Raw genomic sequence first — 24,890 nt, 5'->3', positions numbered from 1 at the left:
AGGAAGGCCACCAAAAATTCTGAAATTTCCATCCCCAACTATAACATTTTCCGTCTAGATAGAACTGCCAAAGGGGGTGGAGTTGCAATCTACTGTAGAGAGAGCCTGCAGAGCTCCATCATACTATCCAGGTCTGTGCCCAAACAGTTTGAGCTTCTACTTCTAAAAATCCACCTTTCCAGAAATAAGTCTCTCACTGTTGCCGCTTGCTACAGACCCCCCTCAGCCCCCAGCTGTGCCCTGGACACCATATGTGAATTGATTGCCCCCCATTTATCCTCAGAGTTTGTACTGCTTGGTGACCTAAATTGGGATATGCTTAATACCCCAGCCATCCTACAATCCAAGCTAGATGCCCTCAACCTCACGCAAATTATCAACGAACCTACCAGGTACAACCCTAAATCCGTAAACATGGGTACCCTCATAGATATCATCCTGACTAACATACCCTCTAAATACACCTCAGCTGTCTTCAACCAGGATCTCAGCGATCACTGCCTTATTGCCTGCGTCCGTAACGGGTCCGCGGTCAAACGACCACCCCTCATCACTGTCAAACGCTCCCTAAAACACTTTAGCGAGGAGGCCTTCCTAATTGACCTGGCCCAGGTATCCTGGATGGATATAGATCTCATTCCGTCAGTAGAGGATGCCTGGTTGTTCCTTAAAAGTAATTTCCTCTCAATCTTAAATAAACATGCCCCATTCAAAAATACAGAACTAAGAACCGATATAGCCCCTGGTTCTCCTCAGACTTGACTGCCCTTGACCAGCACAAAAACATCCTGTGGCGTACAGCATTAGCATCAAATAGCCCCCCGCGATATGCAACTTTTCAGGGAAGTTAGGAACCAATATACACAAGCAGTCAGGAAAGCAAAGGCTAACTTTTTCAAACAGAAATTTGCATCCTGTAGCACTAACTCCAAAAAGTTTTGGGACACTGTAAAGTCCATGGAGAATAAGAGCACTTCCTCCCAGCTGCCCACTGCACTGAGGCTAGGAAACACTATCACCACCGATAAATCTACAATAATCGAGAATTTCAACAAGCATTTTGCTACAGCTGGCCATGCTTTCCATCTGGCTACCACTAACCCGGCCACCAACTCTGCACCCTCTGCTGCAACTTGCCCATGCCCCCCGCTTCTCCTTCACACAAATTCAGACAGCTGATGTTTTGAAAGCGCTACTCCACAAATCAGCTGGGCTAGACAATCTGGACCCTTTCTTTCTAAAACTAGCCGCCGAAATTGTCGCAACCCCTATTACTAGTCTGTTCAACCTCTCTTTCATAACGTCTGAGATCCCCAGAGATTGGAAAACTGCCGCGGTCATCCCCCCTCTTCAAAGGGGGGTGACACTCTAGATCCAAACTGCTACAGACCTATATCCATCCTGCCCTGCCTTTCGAAAGTATTCGAAAGCCAAGTTAACAAACAGATCATCGACCATTTCGAATACCACCGTACCTTCTCCGCTATGCAATCCGGTTTCCGAGCTGGTCACGGGTGCACTTCAGCCACGCTCAAGGTCCTAAACGATATTATAACCGCGATTGATAATAGACAGTACTGTGCAGCCGTCTTCATCGACCTGGCCAAGGCTTTCGACTCTGTCAACCACCGCATTCTTATTGGCAGACTAAATAGCCTTGGTTTCTCAAATGACTGCCTCGCCTGGTTCACCAACTACTTCTCAGATAGAGTTCAGTGTGTCAAATCGGAGGGCCTGTTGTCTGGACCTATGGCAGTCTCTATGGGGGTGCCACAGGGTTCAATTCTTGGGCCGACACTTTTCTCCGTGTATATCAATGATGTCGCTCTTGCTGCTGGTGACTCTCAGATCCACCTCTACGCAGACGACACCATTTTGTATACATCTGGCCCTTCATTGGACACTGTGTTAACAAACCTCCAAACGAGCTTCAATGCCATACAACACTCGTAAAACTAAATGCATGCTCTTCAATCGAACGCTGCTGGCACCCGCCCACCCGACTAGAATCACTACTCTCGACGGGTCTAACCTAGAGTTTGTGGACAACTACAAATACCTAGGTGTCTGGTTAGACTGTAAACTCTCCTTCCAGACTCACATTAAGCATCTCCAATCCAAAGTTAAATCTAGAATCGGCTTCCTATTTCGCAACAAAGCCTCCTTCACTCATGCTGCCAAACATGCCCTCGTAAAACTATCCTACCGATCCTTGACTTCGGCGATGTCATTTACAAAATAGCCTCCAACACTACTCAGAAAATTGGATGTAGTCTATCACAGTGCCATCCGTTTTGTCACCAAAGCCCCATATACTACCCACCACTGTGACCTGTACGCTCTTGTTGGCTGGTCCTCACTACATATTCGTCGCCAAACCCACTGGCTCATTGGTCACCATAGCAACACCCACCCGTAGTATGCGCTCCAGCAGGTATATCTCACTGGTCATCCCCAAAGCAAACACCTCCTTTGGCCGCCATTCCTTCCAGTTCTCTGCTGCCAATGACTGGAACGAATTGCAAAAATCTCTGAAGCTGGAGACTCTTATCTCCCTCACTAACTTTAAGCATCAGTTGTCAGAGCACCTTACCGATCACTGCACCTGTACACAGCCCATCTGAAATTAGCCCACCCAACTACCTCATCCCCATATTGTTATTTATTTTGCTCATTTGCACCCCAGTATCTCTATTTGCACATCTATCATTCCAGTGTTAATACTAATTGTAATTATTTTGCACTATGGCCTATTTATTGCCTTACCTCCATAACTTGCTACATTTGCACACACTGTATATATATTTTCTGTTGTATTTTTTGACTTTATGTTTTGTTTTACCCCATATGTAACTCGGTGTTGTTTTTATCGCACTGCTTTGCTTTATCTTGGCTAGGTCGCAGTTGTAAATGAGAACTTGTTCCCAACTGGCTTACCTGGTTAAATAAAGGTTAAAAAAAGGGGGGATGGTACAGAGCGGGCGGCTGAGAAGGACAGGGATAGAGAGAGATGAGAACATACAATGATACAGAAACATGGATGGAGGGAGTAAGGCAGTTGCTAGAGAATGTCACTTGCATCGCTAGGGTTGTGGGTTCGATTCCCATGGGGGAACAGTACGAACAAATTATGGCTCTCTTATCTCCAAGATGATGTCGGAACAACTCTTAAACCAATGAGATTTTAGCCAGATGGTTAAAGCTAGCTAACAAGTGTGTTAGGGTCATTTCCATGTAAAAGGACCCATGAGCACCTACGTGAAGTTCATAGGAGCATATCAAATTGGGTGTCAAATGACAGCTAAGAGTCTATTTTTGGGAATTGAAGGCATAGATACATTTTTCAGCCATTTAACATCTTCAAAAAAGGGGGCTTTGACTTCTAGTCAAACAGATGGAAATGGGGTCTTCGAAAACATCTACCAGAAAGTCTGAAAAGGTATTAGAAATACATCAAAACACAATATTGACGTACAGACCCCTGCCAATTAATATCAACACTTATATTTAGTTTTGGGGAAATGATTTGCCTTCTGTATGTTTAAGGAACATTGCCTTGTAAATCTGTTACCAAAAACCCACAGATATTTTCACATTTCTCTCCCTCATGAGGATGGAGGATAATTTAAGTTCATAGAAGTAACAAGTAACGGTAGACCTACCAATTAGTTAGTTTTTACTGATATACATTTTTGTTTATGAATTACTAAGTGATTAAAACTCAGTAATGGACTTACTGCATTGGCTACAATGGAAAATCATAGTAGTCACAAACCACAGTTGCGTCACCTGCTACTGTCCTCCCTTCCACTGGCATACTGTTATGTTCAGCTCATAGCGAGTGTGAAAACAGTCTGGACAACCCCTCTCCTCTCCAGTTAATGTTACCTCTCCCGACTCTTACTGACACCTACCCATGAGCCCCCTCTTTCCATTTACTGTAACCAGCATCTGCACCCACTGAGCACCGACCAACACTGGACGTCAATGGACGATGTCCACAGACATCGTTTTTTGGGACGGTCTGGACCGGTCTTGATTTCAACGTCCACAGTGTGTTAACTAATGTCATAGCTGACACCCCATTTCTTTCTGCAGACATCTTTGAATCTTAATTCGGAGCAGATATTTACGTTTTTGGAAAACTTGGTCTCATAAAAAACTGAGAGAGGTTTTACCGTAATTCTGTTACCAGACGTTGTATCTGCACAATTCTTCCAGAAAATGTGTTTTGGGGAAATTTTCTGTGAATTGCTTTTGTTTGGCATACATTTTAATGTGAAAAATCTGAGTCTCAGCGTAATTCCACTGCTTATATTGACCATGTGTCAAACCATAGATTGGGTATAACTATCCTCGTTATCCACATTAAGGTTTAAATGTCTTTGCTTTACCATCTTTTGGGCAGAAAAGTGAACAGTCAGTGATGAAACGTTACAACTTGTGAACTCTGCTATCATCATTCTGGCCCATAGAGTTGGATAGAGGGCATACTTGCCCCAAAGCCTGTTTTAGCATGGTCATTGCCATTTAGGGCTTTCACTATTTTGAACTAGGTAGTCAACTGGTTGTAGCTGAATCTCAAACCAGTCCCTCAGCCCTACCAACTCACTCAGAGGCCCCTCCGTTGTCACACTTGTTGACGTAACTCAGAGGTTGACTTCCCAGCGCGTTGATGGGATCATCCCCCATCAACTTCGGGACATACAGTGAGGGAAAAAAGTATTTGATCCCCTGCTGATTTTGTACGTTTGCCCACTGACAAAGAAATGATCAGTCTAATGGTAGGTTATTATCATTTTAATGGTAGGTTTATTTGAACAGTGAGAGACAGAATAACAACAACAAAAAATCCAGAAAAACACATGTAAAAAATGTTATAAATTGATTTGCATTTTAATGAGGGAAATAAGTATTTGACCCCCTCTCAATCAGAAAGATTTCTGGCTCCCAGGTGTCTTTTTATACAGGTAACGAGCTGAGATTAGGAGCACACTCTTAAAGGGAGTGCTCCTAATCTCAGCTTGTTACCTGTATAAAATACACCTGTTCACAGAAGCAATCAATCAATCAGATTGCAAACTCTCCACCATGGCCAAGACCAAAGAGCTCTCCAAGGATGTCAGGGACAAGATTGTAGACCTACACAAGGCTGGAATGGGCTACAAGACCATCGCCAAGCAGCTTGGTGAGAAGGTGACAACAGTTGATGCGATTATTCGCAAATGGAAGAAACACAAAATAACTGTCAATCTCCCTCGGCCTGGGGCTCCATGCAAGATCTCACCTCGTGGAGTTGCAATGATCATGAGAACGGTGAGGAATCAGCCCAGAACTACACAGGAGGATCTTGTCAATGATCTCAAGGCAGCTGGGACCATAGTCACCAAGAAAACAATTGGTAACACACTACGCCGTGAAGGACTGAAATCCTGCAGCGCCCGCAAGGTCCCCCCTGCTCAAGAAAGCACATATACATGCCCGTCTGAAGTTTGCCAATGAACATCTGAATGATTCAGAGGAGAACTGGGTGAAAGTGTTGTGGTCAGATGAGACCAAAATGGAGCTCTTTGGCATCAACTCAACTCGCCGTGTTTGGAGGAGGAGGAATGCTGCCTATGACCCCAAGAACACCATCCCCACCATCAAACATGGAGGTGGAAACATTATGCTTTGGGGGTGTTTTTCTGCTAAGGGGACAGGACAACTTCACCGCATCAAAGGGACGATGGACGGGGCCATGTACCGTCAAATCTTGGGTGAGAACCTCCTTCCCTCAGCCAGGTCATTGAAAATGGGTCGTGGATGGGTATTCCAGCATGACAATGACCCAAAACACACGGCCAAGGCAACAAAGGAGTGGCTCAAGAAGAAGCACATTAAGGTCCTGGAGTGGCCTAGCCAAATCTGTGGAGGGAGCTGAAGGTTCGAGTTGCCAAACGTCAGCCTCGAAACCTTAATGACTTGGAGAAGATCTGCAAAGAGGAGTGGAACAAAATCCCTCCTGAGATGTGTGCAAACCTGGTGGCCAACTACAAGAAACGTCTGACCTCTGTGATTGCCAACAAGGGTTTTGCCACCAAGTACTAAGTCATGTTTTGCAGAGGGGTCAAATATTTATTTCCCTCATTAAAATGCAAATCAATTTATAACATTTTTGACATGCGTTTTTCTGGATTTTTTTGTTGTTATTCTGCCTCTCACTTTTCAAATAAACCTACCATTAAAATTATAGACTGATCATGTCTTTGTCAGTGGGCAAACGTACAAAATCAGCAGGGGATCAAATACTTTTTTCCCTCACTGTACTTATGACTTGAATGATGCAATTCATGTAAAAAAAAAAAGTAAATAATAAAACGAGCATGAAATTCAAATTGAGAAATTCCCGTCATTTTACAAGATAGCATATTAACAGTAAAACATCAATCTGTGTCACGCCTCGAAATCAGACAAATGCATGTGCCATATCATTAGGCACTGCTTTCAATTCTGTTTTCTGAAATTGTGCAAACTCCAAAACAACATATCGCGGTGCATGTTGGGATACCAGTTCGCTTTAAAGCCGGCAGCGTTGCTGGCTCGGTCAAAGTATCTATCGGAGGGTCTTATTAGCCCCTACCCCCTCCATACTTTTCACTCCCTCAGCTTTGGGACACTTGTGAATATGGTGGAGGCGTGCAAATTGAGGGGCAAGGGGAAGGGACTGGTTTGGGATTCGGCATGGGACTTGCTATGGGTTAAGCAAGGATCACAGAATTCCATGTAGTCAGCAGGAAGTGTCAGTTATAGTATTTATTTCCGACTCAGGAAATTGTACCTCCAAATTTCCGACAGCATCTGAACACACCATTTTACATCTTTCTGTGTGGTGTTTGAGACCAAAGATGAAATCATGTCTTGATTTTGAAATTTAACATGACAATTTTGGCCTTCATGTCTTTGCAGTCCTGACACTTTTGAGTGTGAAATACCTGCTGTTGCCTTGTGGCTTCCACATTCTGACAGTGACGCGATGAAAACCTGCCCCCTGGGTCTATTCTACTGAAACCGGAAAGGACTACTTGAACCTACCTGTCTAATAAGAAACTCCATATTTTCCTTTGCCGTTGCAAAATGTTTTGCTACGGTGTACCCTAATGAATACAACCCTGGTTTGGAGTGAAACATTGTTGTGAGTCGCCTGAAAGGATATAGGGGCTTGATACGGTCTCTTGGGTAGCTCCTCTAATGGTAAGGGTATATGACACCTGGCAGCCATGACGGTTTGATAATCTGCCTCTGAATTATTAAAGTTAATCACACTTCGCCTGCCTCATGTCTCTGTCTGTCTTTCTAGTTTTAGAAGGTTTGTGGTTCACTTCAAGGGGTGACGCTGTTTAATTCCTCTGTCTGACTTGGTTGACATTATTACTTTCTGCTCATTGAAATAAATGTTTTCTTTTTGTCTCGTTTGTATCCATAATGCCACCTCCTGATGTCTTCTTGGGTCTTAACCAGTGAATGGATGCATCTGAAATGGCTCCCTATACACTACTACCGATCAGGGGCTGCATATTCAATGCAACCAGTGTTTTTACTGTAGACTGATCGTGGTGTGTTTTTATTTGGCAGATTGGCGACCTGAAGGACCACTATCACTTCTTTCACAGCAGGACCATCAAAAGGTCGACTCTCTCCAGTCGCGGTGGCCACAGCTTCATCTCGATGGAGCCCAAGGTAAGCCTCACCGTGCTCGCGGGCCGCCCCGCCAGGTTCTCGACGCGCCTGCATTATTGATGGGTCACAGAACACCGCCCTTGGTCTAGCCCTGATGATGCGTACATTACAGGGCACAACTGTAGTTCAGCACACCGATGGAAAGTCTACCAACCATAGCACTGCTGAGCATAATTGTCATTCAATGAGAGATATTTGATGAATTATGTATTATATACTGTCGCTGGATATGTTGGCCATTTTCAACTTTGACTCTGTTTGTTCCACAACACTCCCCTCGGGGCAGGAGGCAGTTTTGCTTTGACAGGCATCACGGTGCATGACTAATAGCATGTTGAAGTGTCCAAATGGTAAAGTTGCAAACCAAAGCAGTGAAGAATGTCTGTGTTTGTGTGAGAGAGCGAGGGTTGCAGGAAGAGGAAAATATATAGGGGAAGAAACGGAAGAAGGTACTCCATTGATAGACCAGTGTTCTCCCCTCTTCTCTCTCCCTCCCTATTTGCTTCCCTTCTTCCTCTCAGGTTTCTCTTCTGTGTGAAGGGTTGACAGGGAGGAGATGGTTAAATGATGTCAGCTGGCTCTGCTGTCTGAGCTGGGAGTCTCTCTGCTCCCATCACAACCGTTCAGGGATCAGTGTCATATCATTACCATTCTGATGCCAGTCTCCTTTCACTGCTGTTTTTGGGCGGCTCACTATCATGGATGCTCTGGGGTCAGTCCGTGTAGTCGGTTATACAAATAATCACGTTGTTATGCTTAGTTGTCTAATGACAGTCGTGTGTGTGTGTGTGTGTGTGTGTGTAGTCAGATGGGTGTAGCGGACACGCCTTGTGTGAGTGTGTGCGCGCTGTGCGATCTACCTGTTGGCACGCAGGTCTCCATGGTGACAAGGCAGTGATAATGGCTTTATGGCTTGCTGACTCTTCACCTGGCGCATGTGGGACACGGTCAAAGGTCATGGCTGTCAGTAAGTTACCCGCCCAAGGTCGTCGGCTTGGAGAACGGGTGTGTGACTGACCTCACCCTAGTGACATTTGGCCCCATTCAAATACTCTAAAGTACACTGAACAAAAATATAAACGCAACATGTAAAGTTTTTTTCCCATGTTTCATGAGCTGAAATAAAACATCCCAGCAATTTGATTAAACAGTATGATCATTACAATGGTGCACCTTGTGCCGTTTACAAAAGGACACTCTAAAATGTGCAGTTTTGTCACACAACACAATGCCACAGATGTGTAAAGTTTTGAGGGCGCAAGCAATTGGCATGCTGACTGCAGGAATGTCCACCAAAGTTGTTGCCAGATAATTGAATGTCATTTCTCTACCATAAGCTGCCTCCAACATTTTAGAGAATTTGGCACTATGTCTAACCGGCCTCACAACCGTAGACCACGTGTAACCACACCAGCCCAGGACCTCCACATCTGGCTTCTTCACCTGCGGGATTGTCTGAGACCAGCCACCTGGTCCTCACCAGGGTTTTGACCTGACTGCAGTTAGGCGTCGTAACCGACTTCAGTAGGCAAATGCTCACCTTCGATGGCCACTGGCACACTGGAGAAGTGTGCTCTTCACGGATTAATCCCAGTTTCAACTGTCTCTGCCATCTGCCCGGTACAGTTGAAACTGGGATTAATCCGTGAAGAGCACACTTCTCCAGTGTGCCATTGGCCATCAAAGGTGAGCATTTGCCCACTGAAGTCGGTTATGACGCTTATCTGCAGTCAGGTCAAAACCCTGATGAGGACAACGAGCATGCAGATGAGCTTCCCTGAAATGGTTTCTGACAGTTTGTGCAGAGATTATTCGGTTGTGCAAACCCACAGTTTCATCAGCTGTCCAGGTGGCTGGTATGGGCAGGCATAAGCTCCGGACAACAAACACAATTGCATTTTATCGATAGCAATTTGAATGCACAGAGATACCGTGACGAGATCCTGAGGCCCATTGTCGTGCCATTCATCCGCCGCCATCACAACATGTTTCAGTATGATAATGCACAACCCCATGTCGCAAGGATCTGTACACAATTCCTTCAAGCTGAAAATGTTGCAGTTCTTCCATGGCCTGCATACTCACCAGACATGTCACTCATTTGAGCATGTTTGGGATCCTCTGGATCGACGTGTACGACAGCATGTTCCAGTTCCCGACAATATCCAGCAACTTCGCACAGTCATTGAAGAGGAGTGGGACAACATTCCACAGGCCACAATCAACAGCCTGATCAACTCTATGCAAAGGATGTATCGCGCTGCATGAGGCAAATGGTGGTCACACCAGATACTGACTGGTTTTCTGATCAATGCCTTATTTTTATTTTTTTTAAGGTATCTGTGACCAATAGATTCATATCTGTATTCCCAGTCATGTGAAATCCTTAGATTAGGGCCTAATTAATTTATTTCCATTGACTCATTTCCTTATATGAACTGTAAATTGTTGCGTTTTATCTTTTTGTTCAGTGTAATCACTGATTATAACAGATTTGGATAGGTATAGGCAAGGACTCCATCACTTAGCTTCTATCTATACTTTCATGTCAGATCAGTGATCCCTTCAAGGAAGGAAGCATTTCTAAAGTCCGATTTCAACTGACGCTCCTACAGTATGGCTAGCCTTTTTGGATCCTGGTTGCCCTTGGTTACTGACCCATTCAGTGAGAGCGGGAGAGACGGCAAGAGAGCCACCTGCAAATCCTTAACAAGGGGGAATGCAGAAGCAGTCGTATTTCAAAAGAGCCCAGTTCACCATCTGGGGAAGGAGAGAGTGAGGATCTGTCTTCTCTCCGTCTCAGAGGACTCTCAGGTCAGTGGTGGAACTAATGAGTGACTGGCTGCCGTCGGTCGATCCTCCTGTCCAGGTGACGGTCTGAGGACAGCCGCATTAGGCTTACCGCTTATCATCCGTTACACAAACACACGCATGGACATTGGGTAGGTAGGCAGACGGATGGGGAGATCGAGACACACACACACACACACACGTGTATACTGATGGCTCTGCTGTTCTGAGCTTAATGAGGTGTGTAAATGGTTGCTTTGAAACTGATGATAATGATAGACTTGGGGTGAAATGAGCAGAGACTTGTGCCTGCTCTCTAATGTCTTCACATGAACATCGCCATCCATCACTCTTACAAATGTTTTATTTTTCGACTTAATAATTACATTCTGGCTTATGAAATCTCTCTCCCTCAGTCCCCCTCTCTTTCTGGCTATGTTTTTCTCAGTCTCCATCCCTCCCCTCTTTATCTCTTCTCTCCTCTGCTCCCTCTCTGGAGAAACTGACAGATTGTTTTAGTAGGTCATAATTCACTCCCTCTTTCTTTTTAGCTTTGTATGAATGTTCAAGTCGATCACCTCTTTGTCTCTGTCTCTGGTTTATTGTTTAGGCTACCTGGGGTAAAAGCGAAAGGCAGCAGTCTGTTTATGTATCTACCTATCAAGTCTAGGGCTTTAATCTGGCCTATTTTCTTGTCAATCGTCCCCATTTTTAAATAGAAAAAATCCTACCCAATGCTCCCAAGTTTCTGAGACAAGCTTGCCAAGGAATTCTGTGAAATGAATCCATTAGGTTTGAGAGATTGTGACCTGATAGATTTATGTGTGTGTGCTCTTTTTTTTGTCAGCAAGTGTTTTATTTTGTGTACTTCTCCACAAATATCCCTCCATCTTCCATTGGGCGAGTTAGTTTTGCATGGCTTGGTGCCCCGGGTGGGTGGAGATTTCACCGCCTATATGAAACTAACTCGCCCATTGTCCACTCCAAACCCTGCGTATTCCTGTTCAGCCATTTGGATATGTTTTGATGTTAAACAATTTTTTGTCACTGTGCAATGATATGGCCTCTGCTATAGGTGGAGTGGATTCAGCAGCAGGTGGTAAAGAGGCGGACCAAGAGGGATTACAAGGTGGCCCCTCCCCCCCTCTCCAGCCCCGCCCAGACCAGCCCCGCCCAGTCCATATTCTTCAACGACGCCAAGTGGAGCAGTATGTGGTACATAGTGAGTATGCAGATCAGACCACACCCCAGTGCTCAGGGTCAAGGGTCACCAGACCTACTTAATGGAGGCCTGGTGGGGGGGGCGTGCGCTCGCACACCTTGGTTGTAGTGTGCCCAAGGGTGTAGTGTCTCAAAGGCAAATGTCTAGATTACTTTTCACACGTTTTCCTGAGATTACTAATGACGTTGAGAGGTTTTTAAATGCACACAGCAGTGTCAAATGACTCAGTCCAGACTGCACAAGCTATGTAGCTCTACACATAAATAATACTTCACTCACTTGTGGCCGCTAGTCACATCCACGTACAAATCATTACTCCCCTTACATTTTGTGTGTGTGTGCGCTGTTTGTAAACTCTCTGGTCTTTTGCTCTTCTTCTGGGTTCTGTCAATGGTTAACTTGGCAAAGATAACACCCATACTTTGACCTGAGCGCTTATCAGTCCAGTTTTTTTGGACAGAGCCTAGAGCTTGGACTTCATGTCATAAATAATCAGTCATGAGTGTTTACTGTTTATGTGATTTTAGGTAGTCTTTGTCCATGTTCATGTCCACTGACGTTTGTTAACCTGGGCATTAGCCTATAACTAACTGACTTTCTCCCTCCATCTCTGGACCTGCTTGACAGCTGAACAAATGCTTTGTTCCTTTCCTCATTGGACTAATAACTGATGATCTAGCATGATTGGATAGGTTAAAGCAAGAACCCCACTTCATATCTTTCACCAATCCAGACATGTCAGATCAGTGATTACTTCATGGAACGGAGGGGGAAAAGCTGCATTTCAAAAGTATTCAAGCAGGGCCTATATCTATGAGATCACACTGTCGCCACAACACAGATGTCTCTCTGTTCCAGAACTGTAACGACCACTTAAGTGGGTCGCTAGTTTTATTTCAGCACTATTCCAGTGACGTGTGTGTGTTCCAGCACTGTAACGATGACATCCATAACTGCCAGTCGGACATGAACATAGTGGGGGCATGGAAGAGGGGCTACACAGGGAAGGACGTGGTGATCACCATCCTAGACGACGGCATCGAGAGGAACCACCCCGACCTCATTCAGAACTACGTGAGTGTGTGTGTGTGTTTTGGAATGGGTTATGTGTGTTGGAATAGGAATGTGTGACGTGGCGTGTTCAGCCATTGGCTGATTTCTGCTGCTCCGCCCTCGGCCATAAGAAGACCATGATGGTGAAGACTTTTCCCTCTGTTTCCAGGACAACCAGGCCAGTTATGATGTCAACGGGAACGACATGGACCCCATGCCCCGTTACGATGCCAGCAACGAGAACAAGTAAGATACCAGGTCACAGCATCACTCCGCTGTGTGTAGTGTGTGTAGTGTGTAGTGTGTGTGTATATAGCTCTTCTCTGCCTGGGAGCCCTGTGTCCTGTGCCAGTTTGGCTGTCAGGGTGTTTTTGGACGCTCTAGCCCAAATGCCTTGGCAAACGCTCAGCGCTCTGTGGTAGTTTGTTTTCTTAAAGAGACAGGAGGTTAACTAGCCCACTGCTTTATAGACGGATCATGGTCTGCTCTCTCTCTCTCTTCCCCCTCTCTCTCTCTCTCTCTCTCTCTCTCGCTCGCTCTCGCTCTCTCGCTCTCTCGCTCTCTCTGAGTGGGGCTCGTTGACAAGTCTGTCACAATAATGGGTACGTTCCAATGTCCATACTAGCATACTGCTTAGAATGCATGGCCCAACTCATTGCTTTATTCTAGGTAGTATGCTGCCAGCGAGGCTATTGGAACACAGCCATTAGTGTGCTTTTGCTAGCTACCTAAAGCTTACACACTTTTCAGCCAGATTGATATCTTTCCATCGTCCCAACTTGTCTAGGAGGACGTGTTCTAATTGATCAGATATCATATAAACATATGGGGGAACACCATTAATGAGAGGTTCTATGAATGCTGCCCGCACACCGTTGATACACTTATGTCCCTATTCAATACGTTTGGCGGTAGGTGATCCAATTTGTTGGCTCTAGCTTTATGACATAGTACTGATTTATAAGAGGGATGACTCACCACTTCTGCTCCAGACCAACCAAAGACACCAGAATGGTTTGGTTACACTCCCCTCTACCAACTCAGTCCCTTTCTATAAACCAGCAGTTTCACAGATGTTAAAAGTAAACAGACAACCTTGCATCCACTGTGTTTTTGTGTTACCTTTTCTGAGTGCATGTGTTTCTAGAGGAGAACAAGCTGTTCTTTCTGCTTATGAGGAACGTATCCGCTGGTGAATTTTGATATTTCCATGTGGTAGAATCTCTGCTATAATGTAAAACTCCACTTCTATTAGCTAAACAAAGGATTGACCTCCAGGATTGATCCAGTCAGTGTGTTATTCACATTGCCCTTTATTCATCCCACAGATGGTCTGGTTCAGACTGACTTGTAGCATGCATGGCACGCATATTGGCTGAGAGCAGACAACACACACGACACACACATATGTAGAGGAGACGCAGACAGACTATGGCGCTGTGTGAAGCCAAACAGGACTGAAGGATTTTAATGTTGGCTCAACAAATATTCCATACTGTTTGGCAGCCATAGGTGTAGAGAGGTTCCAGCCAGGTGATGGAATACAATACAGTAGAACCTTTAGGCTAGCGAGGGCGTGTGTGTGTTTGAGCACGGGATTGTGTGTGCGCCCCCTGCCTGCCATGGGGTAGATGCTGGGTTGCCATGACAGCGGTCAGTGGTGACTCTGGGCCGCTTGTTCCAGATGTTCTCGGCAGGAGGGCTGGTCGTGACGAGCGAGAGAGCATCTTTGCCTCTGCCTCCTATCCTAAAACACACTCTTGTTTGTTTGCGCTGGTCACTGAACCTGGCCGATTGTCGACACGGCTACAATCTGTGGCAGAATGTTACCCTTGCTTGTTGAGGGCTCTGGAACATACAAATCATTGTCTCTTTCACATTGTGAAAATATTTGAGGGCTGTATGTATCCCAGTGCAGCTGCTGCTGCCTCTGACACCAGGGTCACGTCATTAGGCACCAAAGGGAAGAAGACGTTTTCTATCACATGGCCTTATGAACAAGACCCAGCCCCTGCTACTGGCCATGTGGAGACCTGTTCCTCCAGCCCATAGCTTGAACTAAGTCTAAGTCCACTCGCTTCTCCCCCATAAGTCTCAAACATGCATGTTGTCAGATGGTATACTGACTGTTTGTGCATTCTTCAGTATATCTGTTTACATATTTGTGTAAGTTTCTTAATGTGCGTGTGTGGGAGATTTTAAATGTGTGTCTCTGTTTATGTGTGTGTGTGTAAAGTGTCCCTCTCTCTCTTCAGGCATGGAACACGCTGTGCTGGGGAAGTGGCTGCATCTGCTAACAACTCCCATTGCACTGTGGGAATCGCCTACAACGCACGGATAGGGGGTGAGTGCGTGTGTGTGTTTCACGTTTTTAAGGTTATTTGCAATATGTAATAAAATACATTGGAAATCTTATTCAACAGTGGTGAGTGTGTGTGTGTGTGTGTGTGGGGGGGCGTTGGGTGTGTGTTCACTCTGTGTGTTTGTGTGTGTCAGGGGTGCGGATGCTGGACGGCGACGTGACGGACATGGTTGAGGCCAAGTCTCTGAGTCTGCAACCGCAGCATATTGACATCTACAGCGCCAGTTGGGGTCCCGACGACGACGGCAAGACTGTGGATGGCCCCGCCTCTCTGGCCAGGCAGGCCTTCGAGAACGGCATCCGCATGGTGTGTCTCGCACGCACACACACACTGTACGTTATGTGTACACACAAACTCTCACGCTTATACCCACCAATCACGATCATACACCTATTCAGACTCTCAAAAGAAGAGGGGGTGTTAAATATACACATTTATTTGACACACAAACACACACGCACACACAGTACCCACCGGCCAGTGTTATCAATGCTTCCTTCTAGACATTTGGATTAAAGAGCTTGGTCTGATTAGCATATTCATGCATGGTATCCATATTCATGAGTTTGTTGTGGAGATGGCTCAAAGGAGGAGCTTAGCCCAGGGGTTAAGTGGAGGGGAGTGGAGTTCACATGGTCAACTTGTGATGTCAGAGCGCCCTCTCTCCTCCAGCACTCCTCCACTGCTGACATTTTGATTGCAGAGAAAGTAAAACAATGGTTAGAGTTTGGCTCTCTGTTTGGCATGGAAGCTACAGAGGTCTATTGGGCTATTATGACAGATGGTTAGGTGTTTGTGTGTGTGGACACGTTTTACTATACTTGTGAGTACCAGAAGTCCTCACAAGAATAGTAAACCAAATAAAATTCAGAGAAGTAAGGACATTTTGCCAGTCCTCACTTGTAAACAGGCTTTTTTAGGCTTAGGGGTTAGAATTAGGGTTAGGGAAAATAGGCTTTTGAATGGGAATCAATTGTTGGTCCCCAAAAAGTCCTCAAAAGTATAGTAAGACATACAGTGAGGGGAAAAAAGTATTTGATCCCCTGCTGATTTTGTATGTTTGCCCACTGACAAAGACATAATCAGTCTATAATTTTAATGGTAGGTTTATTTGAACAGTGAGAAACAGAATAACAACAAAAATCCAGAAGAACGCATGTAAAAAATGTTATAAATTGATTTGCATTTTAATGAGGGAAATTAGTATTTGACCCCTCTGCAAAACATGACTTAGTACTTGGTGGCAAAACCCTTGTTGGCAATCACAGAGGTCAGACGTTTTGCACACATCTCAGGAGGGATTTTGTCCCACTCCTCTTTGCAGATCTTCTCCAAGTCATTAAGGTTTCGAGGCTGACGTTTGGCAACTCGAACCTTCAGCTCCCTCCACAGATTTTCTATGGGATTAAGGTCTGGAGACTGGCTAGGCCACTCCAGGACCTTAATGTGCCCCTTCTTGAGCCACTCCTTTGTTGCCTTGGCCGTGTGTTTTGGGTCATTGTCATGCTGGAATACCCATCCATGACCCATTTTCAATGCCCTGGCTAAGGGAAGGAGGTTCTCACCCAAGATTTGAAGGTACATGGCCCCGTCCATCGTCCCTTTGATGCGGTGAAGTTGTCCTGTCCCCTTAGCAGAAAAACACCCCCAAAGCATAATGTTTCCACCTCCATGTTTGACGGTGGGGATGGTGTTCTTGGGGTCATAGGCAGCATTCCTCCTCCTCCAAACACGGCAAGTTGAGTTGATGCCAAAGAGCTCGATTTTAGTTTCATCTGACCACAACACTTTCACCCAGTTCTCCTCTGAATCATTCAGATGTTCATTGGCAAACTTCAGACGGGCCTGTATATGTGCTTTCTTGAGCAGGGGGACCTTGCGGGCGCTGCAGGATTTCAGGGTTTCACGGCTTAGTGTGTTACCAATTGTTTTCTTGGTGACTATGGTCCCAGCTGCCTTGAGATCATTGACAAGATCCTCCCATGTTGTTCTGGGCTGATTCCTCACCATTCTCATGATCATTGCAACTCCACGAGGTGAGATCTTGCATGGAGCCCCAGGTCGAGGGAGATTGACAGTTATTTTGTGTTTCTTCCATTTGCGAATAATCGCTCCAACTGTTGTCACCTTCTCACCAAGCTGCTTGGCAATGGTCTTGTAGCCCATTCCAGCCTTGTGTAGGTCTACAATCTTGTCCCTGACATCCTTGGAGAGCTCTTTGGTCTTGGCCATGGTGGAGAGTTTGGAATCTGATTGATTGATTGCTTCTGTGGACAGGTGTCTTTTATACAGGTAACAAGCTGAGATTAGGAGCACTCCCTTTAAGAGTGTGCTCCTAATCTCAGCTCGTTACCTGTATAAAAGACACCTGGGAGCCAGAAATCTGTCTGATTGAGAGGGGGTGAAATACTTATTTCCCTCATTTAAAATGCAAATCAATTTATAACATTTTTGACATGCGTTTTTCTGGATTTCTGTTGTTGTTTTTCTGTCTCTCACTGTTCAAATAAACCTACCATTAAAATTATAGACTGATCATTTCTTTGTCAGTGGGCAAACGTACAAAATCAGCAGGGGAACAAATACTTTTTTCCCTCAATGTAGATGTGTGTGTGACCCGCTTTCTTGGGCAAATGTTCTTGTACGTTTTTTTTTGTTGTCTTGTTGTTTGCTGTCTCCCTCTTTAAGAAGTCACCTTCTCCCTTCCTGCGCTCTCTCCCTCTCCTCCCTTCAAAGCTGGTACCAGTTATCCGTCAGCGTTTTCTCCCGTCTGATCCAATCCTCACTCAGAGGGGCTTCTCTCTCTTATCACTGCCTGACAGAGGCCTTTTGAAGTGCTACCCTCCACCTTTTATCACCTCTGTGTGTTTGAGTGAGAGTATTAGTCAGAGCTCACAGAGCGGTAGGCTTCCTCCCGTGTCCCTGCCAATCACACAGATGTTTTATTTTTTTAGGATCCCCATTAGCCGACGCCAATGGCGACAGCTAGTCTTACTGGGGTCCGACACATAACAAAAAAGACATTACAGACAAAATACTTGACAATTTACATACAGTACCAGTCGAAAGTTTGGACACACCTACTCATTCCAGGGTTTTTCTTTATTTTTACTTTTTTCTACATTGTAGAATAATAGTGAAGACATCAAAACTATGAAATAACACATATGGAATCATGTAGTAACCAAAAATGTGTTAAACAAATCAAAATATATTTTATATTTGAGATTCTTCAAATAGTCACCCTTTGCCTTGATGACAGCTTTGCACACTCTTGGCATTCTCTCAACCAACTTCATGAGGTAGTCACCTGGAATGCATTTCAATTAACAGGTGTGCCTTCTTAAAAGTTAATTTGTGGAATTTCTTTCCTCCTTAATGCGTTTGAGCCAATCAGTTGTGTTGTGACAAGGTAGAAGATAGCCCTATTTGGGAAAAGACCAAGTCCATATTATGGACAAAGAGAAGCAAAGAGAAACAACAGTCCATCATTACTTTAAGACATGAAGGTCAGTCAATCCGGAAACATTCAAGAACTTTGAACGTTTCTTCAAGTGCAGTTGCAAAAACCATCAAGCGCTATGATGAAACTGGCTCTCATGAGGACCGCCACAGGAAAGGAAGTCCCAGAGTTACCTCTGCTGCAGAGGATAAGTTCATTAGAGTTACCAGCCTCAGAAATTGCAGCCCAAATAAATGCTTCACAGAGACATCTCAACATCAACTGTTCAGAGGAGTCTGTGTGAATCAGGCCTTCATGGTCGAATTGCTGCAAAGAAACCACTATAAAGGACACCAATAAGAAGAAGAGGCTTGCTTGGGCCAAGAAACACGAGCAATGAACATTAGACCGGTGGAAATCTGTCCTTTGGTCTGAGTCCAAATTTGAGATTTTCCAACCGCCGTGTCTTTGTGAGACGCAGAGTAGGTGAACGGATGATCTCTGCATGTGTGGTTCCCACCGTGAAGCATGGAGGAGATGGTGTGGGGGTGCTTTGCTGGTGACACTGTCTGTGATTTATTTAGAATTTAAGGCACACTTAACCAGCATTATGCAGTGATACGCCATCCCATCTGGTTTGCGCTTAGTGGGACTATCATTTGTTTTTCAACAGGACAATGACCCAAAACACACCTCCAGGCTGTGTAAGGGTTATTTGACCAAGAAGGAGAGTGATGGAGTGCTGCATCAGATGACCTGGCCTCCACAATCACCTGACCTCAACCCAATTGAGATGGTTTGGGATGAGTCTGACCACAGAGTGAAGGAAAAGCAGCCAACAAGTGCTCAGCATATGTGGGAACTCCTTCAAGACTGTTGGAAAAGCATTCCTCATGAAGCTGGTTGAGAGAATGCCAAGAGTGTGCAAAGCTGTCATCAAGGCAAAGGGTGGCTACTTTGAAGAATATAAAATATAGTTTGTTTTAACACTTATTTTGGTTACTAAATGATTCCATATGTGTAATTTCATAGTTTTGTTGTAGAAAATAGTAAAATTTAAGAAAAACCCTTGCATGATTAGGTGTGTCCAAACTTTTGACTGGTACTGTACATTTTAAAAACATTGCGTGTGTGTGCATGTATCAGTTACACATACATTTCAGTACATACACACAACAAGTAGGTCACATAAGAGAAACAGTCACAGAAATAGAATACGGCATTGTGGAATTCCCCCGCCACTGCTGCGTTCACCTGCTATTACCATTTCAGCATTCATGTGGCGGAAGAACTTTGTTTGCCTCTGATCTAATTTATATTGATTTGATTTCCTGCCAGGGAAGGAAGGGGCGCGGCTCCATCTTTGTGTGGGCGTCAGGGAACGGTGGGCGGAGCCGGGACCACTGCTCCTGTGATGGCTACACCAACAGCATCTACACCATCTCCATCTCCAGCACCGCCGAGAGCGGACGCAAGCCCTGGTACCTGGAGGAGTGCTCCTCCACCCTCACCACCACCTACAGCAGCGGAGAAAACTATGACCGGAAAATAGTAAGTCTGTCTCTGAGAGGGAGGGAGAAAGTGTGTGTGTGGGTGTTCCTCCACTCTTACAACAACATGCAGCAGCAGAGAGAGGACAGAACTATGACCGTCTGATAGTTGAGGTGTGTGTGGGAGAGCGAGCGAGAAAGAACACTAGCGTGCTAATGCCGCTATGTGTTATTTAGGCAGACTAGATGGCACACTAACATGTAACTAATTCCTGTGTGGGCGAAGCCAGAGAAACAGGCGTTAGTTGTTTTTAAAGCCTGTGACCTTTGAACCAAGGCTGGGGGAAAGAGGTCAGTGTGTTGGGGTCATGCTGTGTCCTGGGCTGACCCCCTGGCCCAGGGTGCATTGGGGCAGACAGTCGGAAAGACACAGTGACAGTTGGCCCTTCTGTCCCAGCTTGTCTGGCAGTGTCTTGTCACATTCCCCATAGAGGGTCGGAAGACTAAGCAGAGAGGGGTAGACTCTAAGATCCAGCCAGGCCAACGCTGCCCTATAGACTTTCACAGAACCATGACCAGTACTCAACACACACACACGCACACACATAACCAAAAACCCCCCATTCAATCCCAATCCAACCATACCAGGAGGCACCCCATGTCCCAGACCCACTCCAGGGCCCGTATTCATAAAGCATCTCAGAGTGCTGATCTAGGATCAGGTCCCCACTGTGTATATACAGTACCTTCAGAAAGTATCCATACCCCTTGTCTAATTCCACTTTTGGTTGTGGTACAGCCTTAATTCAAAATTGATTAAATAGATTTTACACACAATACCCCACTATGATAAAGTGAAAACATGTTAGTCCTTTTTTGCTAATTTGTTGAAAATGAAATACAGAAATATCTCATTTACGTATGTATTCACATCCCTCAGTCAATACTTTGTAGAAGCACCTTTGGCAGCGATTACAGCCTTGAATCTTTCTGGGTACGTCTCTAAGATATTTCCACACCTGGATTGTGCAACATTTACCCATTTTTATTATTTTCAAAATTCTTCAAGCTTTGTCAAATTGTTTGTTGATCATTGCTAGACAGCCATTTTCAAGTTTTGCCATAGGTTTTCAAGTAGATTTAAGTCAAAACGGTAACTCGGCCACTCAGGGACGTTCAATGTTTGATTGGTAAGCAACTCCAGTGTAGATTTGGCCTTATTTTAGGTTATTGTGCTGCTGAAAGGTGAATTAATCTCCCAGTGTTTGGTGGAAAGCAGACTGATCCAGGTTTTCCTCTAGGATTTTGTCTGGGCTTGGCGCCATTCCATTTAATTTTTTTTATCCTAAAAAACTATCCAGTCCTTAACGATTACAAGCATACCCATAACATGATGCAGACACCACTATGCTTGAAAATATGGAGAGTCGCACTCAGTAATGTGTTGTATTGGCTTTGCCCCAAACATAACACTTTGTATTCAGGACATAAAGTTAATTTATTTTGCCACGTTTTGGATGCATGTTTTAGAATATTTGTATTCTGTACAGGCTTCCTCCTTTTCACTCTTGTCAATTAGGTTAGTATTGTGGAGTAACTACAATGTTGTTCATCCATCCTCAGTTTTCTATCACAGTCATTTAAACTCTAACTGTTTTAAAGTCACCATTGGCCTCATGTTGAAATCCCTGAGCGGTTTCCTTCCTCTCAAATTGAATCAATTTGGAATTCAGGCTGTAACACAACAAAATGTGGAAAGAAGTCAGGGGGTGTAAATACTTTCTGAAGAGACTGTATACAGCTAACTGCCAAAATAAAGGAAACGCTTGAGCAAATGAGGGATACAAAGTATATTGAAAGCAGGTGCTTCCACACAGGTGTGGTTCCTGAGTTAATTAAGCAATTATTATGTATAGAAATGCCCAGTTGCCCACAATTTTGGCCTATACAGCTCAACAGTGACCGGCCGGTCAGCCAGGGATCCCTTTGATGGCTTTTATTGTGACTGACTGGATTTGGTGCACAACACCAAGCTTTTCTCTCCTGTCATTGATGGACTGACTGAAGTCCATGCAATGGGAATATATTTTTTTTACCTGCATGTATTATTATAATTATTTATTTTTTTACTCACTTTGGTCCTCTTTGGCTAGGAAATGATTTCCTGGATACGTTGGGGAACAGCAGATTAGTGTGTGTCATCTCTAGCAGGGCAGCGTATCAAAGCTGGAATGTATGCAGTCTCAGGTGTGCCTCAATCTCACCATGAGCCACAGGACTTAACCCCCCTCCTTTCTTCCTTCCCTCCCTCCCTCCGTAGATCACCACAGATCTGCGTCAGCGCTGCACCGACAGCCACACAGGAACCTCGGCATCTGCTCCTATGGCAGCTGGGATCATCGCGCTGGCCCTGGAGGCTAAGTAAGCTCCTTAACCTTAATGCAGGGATTCACACAGCTCCACTAGTTCAGTCAGTTTACTCAGCCAGTCAGTCAATCACATCGCTTTCCTGCATTATCACAGTCACACTATTCTCTGTCTCCTGACTCTATGCCTTTCTTCACTGCCTCTTTCTCTTTCTGTCATCCGCTCTCCCCCCCTCTCTCTCTGTCTCTTACACACACACACACACACACACACAACTTCTCTTTGAGCGCTGCTGATGGTATCAGCGGTTATCTGGTGAATGAAAGAGAGCGGAGCCGACTTTGATAAACATACCCGAGAGGCGCTGGGGCTGGGGCTGCCGGCAGGCCTGCTCTGTCATTTGAAATCCAGCTTATCTTTCTATCCTCCGCCTCAGATTACGCCCGTATGTTTATACCATAATTACACTTCAGTCAGAACATTAGAGGAGACGCTCTGCTCACTGAGGAATTCAGCTGGGTTTGATGTCGGATCTGTGGGGACCGAACGAGCTGTTGAAACAGTTTGTGTGTGTGTGTGTGTGTGTGTGTGCACTCTGGCAGCGTTCAAATGATTTTAGGATGCCTGTGCCATGGCCTAGTTAGTGCACCACGGTGATGATGAAACATTTATAGAACTTGAATTATGGAGGGAGTTGTGGAGTTAAACGATTGATTGGTTTTGTTTGTCAATAAATCTGTTTTTATGGATAGGTATTGGGGTTGGGACTCCCCTGCTTTTCTCCCTCCAGAAGACCTATCTCTGTCCTTATGGAATTGACATGCCATTGTAACCAGTGTGAAATGGCTAGTTAGTTAGTGGTGCACGCTGGTAGCGTTTCAATCAGTGATGTCACTCGCTCTGAGACCTTGAAGTAGTTGTATCCCTTGCTCTGAAAGGGCCACAGCTTTTGTGGAACAATAGGTAACGAAGCTTTGAGGGTGACTGTTGTCGATGTGTTCAGAGGGTCCCTGCTTCGAGCCCAGGTTGGGGCAAAGAGAGGGAAGGAAGCGAACACTGTTACACCATGACTGGCGCCCAGCCTAACAACTTCTGGTGTTTTCAAAAAACGTTGTGAACAGAGTGAGTGTTGGACAGCGAGCGGAAGGGTAGACGTCGGGACAGATGACTCCTGTGAAGGGAAACACATCAACATACTGTCCCACTAGTGTTCAAGAGATTGATGGCGTTGGGTAGCCGTGAAGGTTTTCCCCAATCCACGAAATATATATCCATGCGGAGTAGTACTTTTCTAGAATGTTCCGGAATGCTGTGCTCAGAGGATGAGGGAGAGATGAGAGACGGATAAATAAAATGTAAGCATCTGGTCGGCATATGAGGGGATTCCCGGGAAACTTGGTGACCCACATATTTTTTTTAAATGTTTAAGCGTTTTTGCATCAAAGGACACATGGCTACCATCTTTTAATGGTTTTACATGAGATCAGAGAGGGGAGGGAGATGGATGGGCATATATGCTGTATCTCGCTCTCTTCTCTCGCTTTCTTTTTCTCACACACATATCCATTCACCTTTTAAATGCATGTACACACACACACACTGTTAAGTCTGTGTATATTTGGTCACCAGTGTGTCTCTGTGGTGTTTTGTGATTTATCCCCCAGTCCTCTGTTGTCGTGGAGGGATGTTCAGCACATCATCGTCAAGACGTCTCGAGCCGGCCACCTCAACGCCCCTGACTGGAAGACCAACGCCGCTGGATACAACGGTGCCTAACACTGCTTGCCTCCTCTCCTCCCTTCACCTCAGCTACTCTCCTCTTTTTCCCCCCTTCTTTTTTTCATACCCCTCACTGTCCTAGTCACTCACCATAAAACATCCCACTGCCTGCCAACTACCTGTCAGGGATTCCATGTGGAGTACTTTGTTTCATACGTGTGTTTGTAGTGTGTGTGTGTGTGTGTGTGTGTATTTGAGAGAGAGGGAGAGAGTGTGTGTGTGTGTGTGTGTGTGTGCTTGAGGTTTGTGTGTGTTTGCAGTATGTGAATTGAGGGTCAGCCAGGCTGCAGTCCCAGTCTGTCTGGAGTTTTTCAGAGAGCGAGAGAGCGAGTGAGCGAGAGAGCGAGCGAGAGACCAGAGGAAAATGGAGAGAGAGAACCCAGAGGAAAATGGAGAGAGAGAGCCCAGAGGAAAATGGAGAGAGGGAGAGACAACCCAGAGAGAGAACCCAGAGGAAAATGGAGAGAGAGAGAGAGAGAGAACCCAGAAGAAAATGGAGAGAGAGAGAGAACCCAGAGGAAAATGGAGAGAGAGAACCCAGAGGAAAATGGAGAGAGAGAGAGAACCCAGAGGAAAATGGAGAGAGAGAGAACCCAGAGGAAAATGGAGAGAGAGAGAACCCAGAAGAAAATGGAGAGAGAGAGAACCCAGAGGAAAATGGAGAG

The 24,890-nt window shown here is 45.2% G+C and overlaps 1 protein-coding gene across 3 annotated transcripts in view; it reads left to right on the top strand.

Moving 5' to 3' along the window:
- The window catches only part of pcsk5b (proprotein convertase subtilisin/kexin type 5b), a 65,746-nt gene that overhangs the window by 5,478 nt on the left and 35,378 nt on the right, over positions 1-24,890 (top strand). For all 3 annotated transcript variants that reach the window (XM_041900497.2, XM_041900499.2, XM_041900498.2), the window contains exons 2-10: positions 7,615-7,719; positions 11,585-11,731; positions 12,662-12,805; positions 12,954-13,030; positions 15,040-15,128; positions 15,281-15,453; positions 19,928-20,140; positions 22,400-22,500; positions 24,111-24,214. In XM_041900497.2, the coding sequence (XP_041756431.2) occupies positions 7,615-7,719; positions 11,585-11,731; positions 12,662-12,805; positions 12,954-13,030; positions 15,040-15,128; positions 15,281-15,453; positions 19,928-20,140; positions 22,400-22,500; positions 24,111-24,214 (1,153 nt within the window). The remainder of the gene's footprint in view (positions 1-7,614; positions 7,720-11,584; positions 11,732-12,661; positions 12,806-12,953; positions 13,031-15,039; positions 15,129-15,280; positions 15,454-19,927; positions 20,141-22,399; positions 22,501-24,110; positions 24,215-24,890) is intronic.

Source organism: Coregonus clupeaformis, chromosome 16 (assembly GCF_020615455.1).
Source record: "Coregonus clupeaformis isolate EN_2021a chromosome 16, ASM2061545v1, whole genome shotgun sequence".
NCBI classification, from domain to species: domain Eukaryota; kingdom Metazoa; phylum Chordata; class Actinopteri; order Salmoniformes; family Salmonidae; genus Coregonus; species Coregonus clupeaformis.
The sequence above is the reverse complement of the archived record's forward strand: the minus strand, read 5'-3'. Positions and strand labels throughout refer to the sequence as shown.